Source organism: Acinonyx jubatus, chromosome C1, assembly GCF_027475565.1.
Source record: "Acinonyx jubatus isolate Ajub_Pintada_27869175 chromosome C1, VMU_Ajub_asm_v1.0, whole genome shotgun sequence".
Classification (NCBI taxonomy): domain Eukaryota; kingdom Metazoa; phylum Chordata; class Mammalia; order Carnivora; family Felidae; genus Acinonyx; species Acinonyx jubatus.
Window position 1 is genome coordinate 92,710,773 of NC_069381.1, and position 10,047 is coordinate 92,720,819.

General features: G+C 53.9%; 1 protein-coding gene across 2 annotated transcripts; it reads left to right on the forward strand.

The window, feature by feature from the left end:
* The first annotated feature begins 245 nt into the window (after window positions 1-245).
* On the forward strand, window positions 246-9,630 carry PROK1 (prokineticin 1). 2 transcript variants are annotated; one of them, XM_053214590.1, is made up of 3 exons: window positions 246-1,325; window positions 6,670-6,795; window positions 8,376-9,630. In XM_053214590.1, the coding sequence occupies exons 1-3, from the start codon at window positions 1,110-1,112 to the stop codon at window positions 8,493-8,495; spliced, it is 462 nt and encodes a 153-aa protein (XP_053070565.1). In that variant the 5' UTR covers window positions 246-1,109; the 3' UTR covers window positions 8,496-9,630. The 2 variants fall into 2 exon arrangements, with proteins under 2 accessions (XP_053070565.1, XP_014931310.2); XM_015075824.3 differs by lacking the exon at window positions 246-1,325 and adding an exon at window positions 2,556-4,132.
* Window positions 9,631-10,047: the final 417 nt, after the last annotated feature.

Below are 10,047 nucleotides of genomic sequence, written 5' to 3' on the forward strand. Positions count from 1 at the left end.
CGAAGAAAATGAAGAAAACACTAACCTTCAGTTAGAGGTCCTCTGAATTCTGTTCAGGAACTCCTTGGGAGGCTGTGACCCAAGGTTCAGAAGCCCTGGCCCCAGGGCTCGGGTTTCCATTGTTTGTTGATTTCTTCCTTCCTATTGTTCTTAAATGACCCAGAGCCAATTCTCATTTAGTCTGTAGGCAATGAAACTGATAATAGTGATCACTTTCCAGGCGGGGGCAGTGAGGCCCTGGGACACTGAGGCCCTGGGACATGCACAGCTTTGTAGTTTGTGGGACAAGGACCTCACTGTGGAGCTGGAAGGGAACACTGGCGCCCTTGGAGTCAGATCAATCTAAAGATGGAGGTAGAGCACCTCAGGGGAGGGTGCCAGCTCAGCACTGACCTCGGTCCAGAGAGCGGCCCGTATTCACCAAGCACACACACCCACACACGCACAGCTGTACACACGGTACGGAAAATGGTGGCACTGGCATCCGCTGGAGCGAGAAGCAGGGCCAGGCCCCAGTCACGAGGCACCTGGCGTGGGACCCTCTCCTACAGTCGCTCAGCAGCGGGCTGCCCCCACCCACCTGCCTCACCCTCTCTGGCCCCGCCGCACAGCTTGCCAGCTTTCTTCTCCCTGGGGGAGGCAAGTTCATTGTTAGCGCTTGTCACCCCGTTTTTCTCACGTCGCCTTTGTCTTCTGGGGTGCCTGCCTGCCTAGTTCAGGGCCTCCCCGCTTCCTGCTCTTTCTTCTGTGCTCCCTCTGTCAGCCAAAGTAACCCTTATCTGGCTAAAACGTGTCAAGAACACTGCTGAAATCCACCTGTACACAGGAATAGGAAGAGCTCTAAGGCCCAGAGAAATCAGAGCCAGCAACCAGGAATTCCTGGGCCTGACATGTGGGAGGTGCTCAGCGATTGTTTGCTTAATCGAGTTACTGGGTAAAGAGCCCTGAAAGCTCCCCAAAGCCTCTTCTGGCATTTCCAGCAAGGTCACCATGTATCCCTCACCTTCTCTAATTAAGCTGGCTTTTCCTCAAGTGCCCGCTGTCCAAGGTGAACAAAATGTTTTCAACCAGTGTTGCTGGTTTTGTTTGCAACAATATTTTTCAGTATCATGCTTCACCCCCTGTGTGGGGTAGTTAGTTTTGTGCCGAAGGAAGGGAGTGAGCATGGGAGGTGGGGGGCGGGATGGGGGTGGTCAGCCACCATCCACCGTCGTCTCCTGGAAGGCGGCCCGTGTGAGGGGGCATCTGTACGGGGCACCCGGAGCCCACAGGACTCTTTCAGGAACCCCTCCAGCACCCGGCACGATCCTGCTTTCTTCCTCCGGGTGAGTGTCTTGACGGGCTGGGTGGTCTTTCTGTTCTCTGGTTGTGCACCTGACTCAGTGCCACAGTGTACTGGCGGGCTGTACGGGTTCATCAATTTTTTAAAGTTTATTTATTTATTTTGAGAGAGAGAGAGAGAGAGAGAGCTTGCACGCTCGTGGGAGGAGGGCATAGAGAGAGGGAGAGAGAGAAACCCAAGCAGGCTCTGTGCTGTCAGCCCACAGCCCAACACGAGGTTTGATCTCACGAACCAAGAGATCATGACCTGAGCCAAAATCAGGAGTCGGATGCTTAACTGACTGAGCCACCCAGGTCCCCCCAGGTTTTTTTTTTTTTTTCTTCTTCAGAGAGACAGAGAGAGAGAGACAGTGCACATGTGAGCATGGTGGGGGTAGGGGAAGAGGGAGAGAGAATCCCAAGCAGGCTCCACGCTCGGTGTGGGGCCTGACTCGGGGTTCGATCCTACGACCCTGATTGTGAACTAGGACGGATCATGAACTGAGCCAAAATAAAGAGTCCTCTCAACTGACTGAGCCACCCGGATGCCCTCCAGGTTCATTGTGTTGATTCTTTTCTCACAGGAGAAGTCTGTATTAAGGCAGGCCCATTTTTTTAATGATAGAAATTGCTAATAGTTAGCAAACGCTACTGTGTATCAGGCACAGTGATAAGCCTGTCACACCCGCCATCTCATTTAATCTCCCATATGCAGCCAGAGAGATCCTTTCACAGTGGAAATCACATCCTGTCCCTCCCCAAGGACCCAGGCACACTTGCCATCAGGCCCACACCACGTCCTGCAAGGCTCCTGTTCCAGCTGCACCCCTCTCCCTGCTTCCCCTGATCACCACCCTCCTTGCTGCCCCTGAACTGGACAAGAAGGCCCTGCCGCAGGGCCTTTGCACTGGTTCTTCCTCCCGGGCCCTGCCCAGAGCACCCCTTCACTTTATTAGGCCTTCTCTAGCGTCTCTTCAGAGAGACACTCGCCCCATCCCAAATATCACTCGTTAAGCTCGGCTGACTTCTGTTCCTTTCTAATAGAACTCAGCACCCCTAGCTATTTTATTATAAATCTATTTGTGTGGTTGTTTATTACCGATCTCCGCACTAAAAGCAAAGCTCCATGAGAGCAGGGACCCTGCTTTGTTCACTGCTTTATTTCTAGCACCAAGAGCCGTACCTTCAATGTGAATAAATATAGAGCCAATGTGAATATAGAGCCAATGTGAATAAATAAATGGATGAATATTCACAAAACCCCATAATGTGAGTGGTACTATCACCCCCATGCTAGAGATGAGAAAACTGAGGTTTAGAGAGACTGACCATATTCCCGGGGTCATAAAACTAATGAGCCGTCTGGGACCAGAGGTCAAAATGTCTTGCCTCTGGGGTCTAACTCTTAGCTTCTGTGCTAGCTCACCTCTCTCTGCACTTTTAAGTGCCTGCCAGTGTTTTTATGTGAGAACCCTATTTTCCTGAGACACTCCGAGAAAAAAGCCATTCGATGGGTGACTCTGTTTGGAAAATCCTGCAAATTACATTTCCTGCTTGGTGGCCTAAGAAAGGCTCTGAAGAGTCCCGCAGTATAAATCCTGGTTGAACTTCTGTAATCAGTGTTTCCCAAAGCATTGACTATAGACATCTTGTATTTATTTATTGGTGTGTGTAACATCTATTAACATATTGCAAAGCATACCTCGGAAGCAATAGCTTTTGTCCTTGCGGAGAGAAGCAGATTGTCTGGTACAGGATTCCGAGAGGTCTCTCTGGGTTGGCTGGGGTGGGAAGTCTGGGACCAGGGGCTTCCTCTCCTAGCAGGAGGGCCCGTGCCTGAAGTCAACGTCCCACAAAGCTGGCACCTGAACCCAACATGTTTGCTCACCCACTGTCATGTTCACCCCCAAACCAGGAAGGCAGCAGTGAGGCTCCTGGCCCCTGTTAGCTGCACCCCGGCCCAAGCATGCTTCTCTACAGAGATCTGGGCACCGGCTCATCTTCTGCCCTTTGATTCCTGTACAGGTGACACTCGGTGTTTCTCCTGAGCTTCTTAGAGAACAATTCCTTAGGTGTGTCTCTCAGAGACATCAACCCCACAAACCTGGCCTTGCTCTCTTACTGTCTCATTTCTCCCTATTGGAATTTTCACCTAGAGGAACAGGGACACTCCCTTACCCACTTGTGTCCTCTCGGCCACCAACTCAGTGTTGAACACATGGTCGATGGTAAATGCCTAGATCATTCTTGTTGGCTTGACTGTGATGATCCCACATGTTGCACGGTTTGGAGCAGAAAAGGATAGATGGTGATGTTGTAAACCTCTTAATTCATTGCCAGAGCCGCCCCCCTCCTCCTGCCCTGAGCAAAGGAGAAAGATGCCCCAGAGGCAGAGAAGACTATGGAGGGAAATGTATGTAACTGACTGCATCTCTGTGTTCCTGGCAGGGCTGGAGCCAGTCAGCGTCCCGATGTGTTCATTTTTATTGGTTTTGATGGTGATTTGATGTCATCAGGGATTCAGGTCTCATGTTCGTCCCTGCGATCATCTGAATAGCACTGGTGACGGGGAAGGGAAGAGCAGAGACAGGCACCCATAGGCAGCCTGGATCGGACCGTATAAATCTGGGAGGAGGGAGGGGGCCGGACAGCCTGGCCTTCCCAGCTGGCACACGAGGCTGAGTGGAAGCCAGCGACAGGCAGTGGAGCGGGAGGCGTTGTGCCTTCACCCCAAGTGACCATGAAAGGGGCCATGCGAGTCTCAATCATGTTCCTTCTGGTGACTGTGTCGGACTGTGCCGTGATCACAGGGGTAAGTCGTCCAACTTCCTCTACGCCCTGGGTTTGGGGGGGGATGTCAGGGTCTGCAAGGGATGGGAGCCAGCGACCATGCAGGGGGCAAGCCAAAAAAACTGGGGCGTCAGCCGGCATTTTAGAGAGGTGTTCCACATGATTTTCGGATTAGTTAGACCTCACTCCACTAGACGGGATCCACTTTTGAGCAGCTGTGTGTAAACCAAATCTAATTTCCAACTGCATTAGGAGAACATCAAACATTTTGACATTTCGACCTCTGGTAACATGAAGATTCCTATTGTGTAATAAGAAATTCCTCTATAAAGTGGGTTAGCACCCCCTGATTTATCTTTTGTGAAAATTTTGGTTTTCATATACAATGTGGTCCACATGTCAGGTTTAGTTTACACAGCATGATGACTTGATTAAACACAGTGACCTTATGAGCTTTAATTGGGGGCATTTAACCTCTGCCTTTTCCACTCTTAAGAAAGGTTGCCTTGAAATTCTTTCTTCCCTTTATTTTTTATGTATTTTAGCTGTGCCCAGTTCTGATAAGAAAATTTGGCTGGGTGCACCCAAAAACAAGCATCGGGTACCAAGCAGAAATCTAGTCTCCCAAGGGACGTTTGCCACACACAGGAGCTGCCTGTCTTAGAATTCAAAACACTCGGATTATGGTTCTCTTGTAGCATTTTGGCTTTAACCGGAACCACCCTCAAATGTGTTACAGTGGTGGGACCATTCTTACTAAAACAGAGAGTAATACTTTACCAGAAAGCTTTCCAGATAAAAGCCGCTAGAGGAAAAAAAAAAAAAAAAAAAAGAGGGAAATTTATTATTTTTTTCCGAAGTCCCTCAACTTTTTACATAGAGAATGAAAACGTAGAAAAATGCCAAACAATTCCTGGAATCATATTAGTTTTAATGTTCACAGAAAGGAAACCTTCTTTCTTCTCCTTTTTAAAGGAAGAAGACTGAGTTTCAAAGACGAACAAATATTAAAGGCAAGTCAATGCTTTTGAGACCCGGAGCATGAATAACACTGTTAGGGCAAAATTATACCTAATGAATGTCAGCCTCTGAATCTTCCTACTGTGTAGCTTGACCATCGGGGAGGCTGAGAAAGAAGGACAGAAGCTACCGAGAGGGATGGGGGCTGAGGGTTCACGCTGATGCCCAGGTTACCTCACTGTGTGAGCTCCAACATCTGGCCGAGGGGTGGTGGGAAAATGCCTTTCTAGCAAACCCTTCAGCTGGACCTTTTGAAAAGCACAGTGAGGGAGAAATCTAGGGTGGAAGGAAATGCATGTCAGACATGTGCAGGAGAGTGTGGGACCCAGTGCTGAGGGGGTCAGGACCTCCCTCCATTCTCCATGCCCAGGGGCTGCCCCAGGGCGACTCCCAAGAAGAGGCTGGTAGGACATCGTCATATGGCCCTGCTCCCTGCATAGTGACCATCCCAAATTCAGGCTTGGATGGTCCTTCCTGCCAGAGTGGGGACAATGATGTCCCAACTCTGTGGGAGAAGAGTCAGGTAGGGCCTGCTTGGCCCCAACCCTGGGCTTTCAGGGGCTGGTCGGTGTGAGAGATGTACCCTCGCCGGGCTGGAGACCTGCATGGCCAGGTGACTGCCCCCTGCACCTCTTCTGGGTGACAAGCAGACCCTGTGCCCCCACTTTCCTTCCTGGGGCTGAGCCAGTGGGCAGCCTCCCACTCCTGCCAGGTCCCAGGCAGGCAGCCAGAGCCTGCCCCATGGCCTTCTGTTGGAGAAGAGTGAACCAAAACCCAGTTGTGAATCTCAGCTCAGATAAGCCACAAAGCTTTCCTGCAAGCGGAAAGATTGGGTGCTTCTCCATCGTGGCCCCACTTGAGTCTGGAGCAGCTCAGAGGTCGATTTTGTTTCAAGCAGGCTTGTGTGGCCTTCTTTTCAAATGGCAACTTCCAGAAACCAGGCAAGGCCGCCCAGCTCCTGTTTGGAGCCCAACCCAGAGGGGTCCATCCCTATCTGGGGTTCAAAGAGGCCTGCTGAGAAGCACTGGGGGGGGGGACACCGCTTCTCAGGGGGTGCCGGCCCCCGGCTGAGGCGGGGATTCCAGTGAAGGTCGAGGTGGGGGCCAGCACCAACCCCGGGTGTGGGGTCAAGGTTGGAGAGTCTGGTCCCAGGAGACTCAGGTCCCAGGAGACTGACCACCTAGGGGCTTGGGCCATCAATGCCCCTCCCGCCTTTGGGACTTCAAATTAATTTGATGTCACTGGTGTCCCTTGAGCATTTTCCAGTGCTGGAAGGGCCATATCTCCTAACTTCTAAGGTTGTCAGGAGAGTTGCCCCCCTATTGGGCAGCCTCAGTGGAGCTTGGTTCAGGGGGGTGGTGGTCCTCAGATGCAGTTCTGCTGCCCCGCGGAGGCCTGAGCATCCTGTCGTGAGCAGAGCAGGAGCAAGAATTAGCTGCCCAAGGTGTCAGGCCATCAGGGTTTTCAAATGTACCTCTTCCTTCTGGTTTCTCTTGAGTGGCGCTAATGGGCACTAACGACTCCTGTCTCCCCTCTCAGGCCTGTGAGCGGGATGTGCAGTGTGGGACGGGCACCTGCTGCGCCATCAGCCTGTGGCTGCGTGGGCTTCGGATGTGCACCCCGCTGGGGCGGGAAGGAGAGGAGTGTCACCCGGGCAGCCGTAAGGTACTGCACAGACTTGCTCAGGGCAGAGAGCCGGCGACACAGCTGGGACTGGACCCCGATTTTCAGACTGACTCTAGGATCATCTTAGGGGTGTTGGGCACTGCCTCCTTGCTTTTTGGAGAAAGCTTGGGGTGGAGTAGGGGGGCACTAAGCACACACCTTGTTAGATCTGTGGGCTGGAACCCCAGCTGCTCCTCTGCTGTGTGGTCTTGGGCAGTTAGCAGGACTTGTCTGGGCCTCGGGCGCTGTATACAACCAGGCGAGTAGAATGATTACCCCTGAAGTCTCTTTCAGATCTGAATATGAACTCAGATTCTCAAAGGGTCCCGAATGGCCTTTGCCCCTGGACCCCTCCCTCAAGAACATGCAGTAATACTCATGGAAGGGCCTTCCATCCAAGGCCTGGTTAGGGTGAGGCAAGGCCCGTGCCCAGTGTATACACTTTAAGGAAGCACTCATTCTTTGGGGTCCCAAGCACCTGACTCCCGCCCTGCTCCCAGCCCAGGGGGCATCAAAGGGCCACGAGGTCTTTGCTTCTGAACGGCCAGGTATGGGAGCAGCCACAGGTGTGTACGGGGACCCGTGTGTCTGTCACCTTCCCCGGCTTCCTGTGGTTCAGGAGTCCTTCGTGCTTTCCTGGGGGATATGCCTACACCGGGAGCCCTGGTTTCTTCTGGGGTCAGAGCATCATCCTGTAGTCACCACCCCCCCCCCCCCGCCATTGCAGCTGCTTGGGGAATGGGGGGGAGATGCACCTGAGCCGAGACCCTCGGGACAGCACAGCAGTCCTTGCTGCCTCGGGGTGTGTCAGGTGGTTCGGCTGTAGACCTCCGTTCCCAAAAGGGACACCGGTGGCGATATAACCGCGTGCCACTTTTCAGACCACCTGCTTTTGCAAACATATAGTTTAAACCTCTTCACAATCATTTGTGGTAGGTGCTATTATGAACCCATTTTGAGGATAATAACACCCATTTTTGATACACCGAGCTTAAAGGACTCGCTGGTTTTCACACCGCTGGGAAGTTGGCAGACCTGGGATTGGAACCGGGGGCAGTCTGACGCTGTCTGTGGTCACAACCGTTCCTATTCACCCTCCCTTGAGGAAGCCTCAGTGGTCTAGCCTCTGGGTGAGAGTCACGGGGCAGAGGCAGTGTCTGTCCTGTCCACGGCTGCGTCCCCAGTACCCAACATCAAGTGCACGCTAAGTGAACTGTAAGTGAGATTCAGTCAACGACCGTGTGTGCGTGCATTCACGTGGGTGTCAGGTCAGCGAGGGGACTTGGCTAGGCAGCTCTGGGACTTTAAGGTTGGAGCGGACAGCACAGTATTGTAGCCGATTACATCGTCTCGAGGGCCAGATTGACCGGGTTCAAATCCTGACTCCTCCCCAAATCAGCTGTGTGATCTTGGCATGTCGCTCAGCCACTCTTGCCTCAGTTTCCTCCTCTGCAATAACTGTGATTGTTGTGCTGGGTGGAGGGGTGAGACACTGGGCAGGGCTGGGCTGTCCGGGGCCCCTGCGGGAAGCCCACTTCCCTTATGGTGAAGGTGTCATCCTGTTTCTCCTCTTTCTCCAGGTCCCCTTCTTCAGAAAACGCCAGCACCACACCTGCCCCTGCCTGCCCAACCTGCTGTGCTCCAGGTGCCCGGACGGCAGGTACCGCTGCTCCACGGACTTGAAAAACATCAACTTTTAGGAGCCTGGCTGTTGTCGGCACACACGCTGGGCCTCTGCATGAGAACAGCCTGGGGCGGGGGGGGGGGGGGGGGTCTTTTATGGATTTTGATTTCTGCCACGTGGCCCAGCTCCCCCACCGCCCCGTCCCCAGGCCCCAAGCTGCTTCCCCCCATCCCTGCTTCCTAGCCCACATCTGTGCATTCATGCAGACACCCGCACATGGTCCGCCAGGCTGGCCTGAGGTTGTCCCAGCCGAGGGCCGTGGTCCTGGCAACAGCTGTTCCGGCTGGCTGAGGGGTTGTACGTGATCGGAAGGACACTGTTTTCCCTTAGCTCCTGCCTCACTCACCTGTCTGCTCCTTAGAGGTGACTTGTCCTCCTCCCCGGGCCCATCTGTCCCTCCTCCCGCATGAGCTCTCTGCCTGAACCTGCACATCCCCTTGGGTGCGCTGCTCTGCGTCTCTGGCCTGAGCCTCAGGCCCTTTCTGTGAGGCCTGTGACTGTCAACCCGAGAGTCGGTCATCTTCCTTTGACTGACCAACCCCTCGGTTGTAGGCCACGGGCCCAAGGTCAGCCCTTCCCGGGGCGCAGTAGGCGGTGACCTCATGGCAGGCGCAGGGAGCCACCAGGCCAGTGCTGCATGGCCTCCGAACCCCTCCCAGCATGCCTTACCAGTTAAGCAGGGAAGCCCCCAATTCCCACTACCTCGCTCTAAAATGCAAGTGGCGGCCGTTTGATCTTATCAGCTATTGACGTTTTAGGAGGCAATTAGGGAGTAACCTCAAACAGCTCTTTCCCAAGGATCGGTCCCTGGGAGCATGTCTGTGACCTTGAGGACCAAGGGCTTCTGCCCAGCCTGGGGGGGGGGGGGGTGTCAGGTGGGAAGGGAGGCAGCAGGCAGGGACACCGACTTTGGATACAGGCGTGCAACCACCACCGCGGGCCCAGGCTGCACAGGCACCACACCCAGAGACAGCGTCTTCTCCAGACAGTGAGGGCTTCCTGAAGTTCAAAGCTGTCTGTCTGGGAGTTGTGTCACTGGCCTCCGTTGTCATCTAAAACACAGTTGCTCTAAGCCCCTCGCATCTGGACCCTGCCCCAGGCCCACCCAGGACAGCGTGGTGATGCCCGAGGCTGCAGAATAAAAGCATGAACAAGGGCGAGTGGCTGTGGTGTTCCTGCTGTGTCAGGATGGGGACCCAGGGGCGGGGAGGGGGGCGGGACTGGGCCTTTTCCAGGTGGGGAAAGATGCCATTGCTGTCCTCCCATCTAGGGCAATCTTTTTGAGAAAGTAGATTCAGGGTATTTTTGAATGAAGGGTGATAAGCAGTGTGCACAGCGAAGGTGCCGCTCAGGTCTGTGACTCAGGCGCGTGGCTGGGTTGGAGACAGGCAGGGAGCCGTGAGCCGGTGTCTGGGTAGGGACTCCACTGTGACAGGACAACTCCCGTTTCCGCAATTGAGTCCCCTGGTGTCCCCTTGGTGTCCACCAGACCCCCACGTGTGGGGTGAAAAGTCCATATCAGGATGGCCCTGAGGCTGTGTCTGAACCCAGGGCCCGGGAGCATCCCC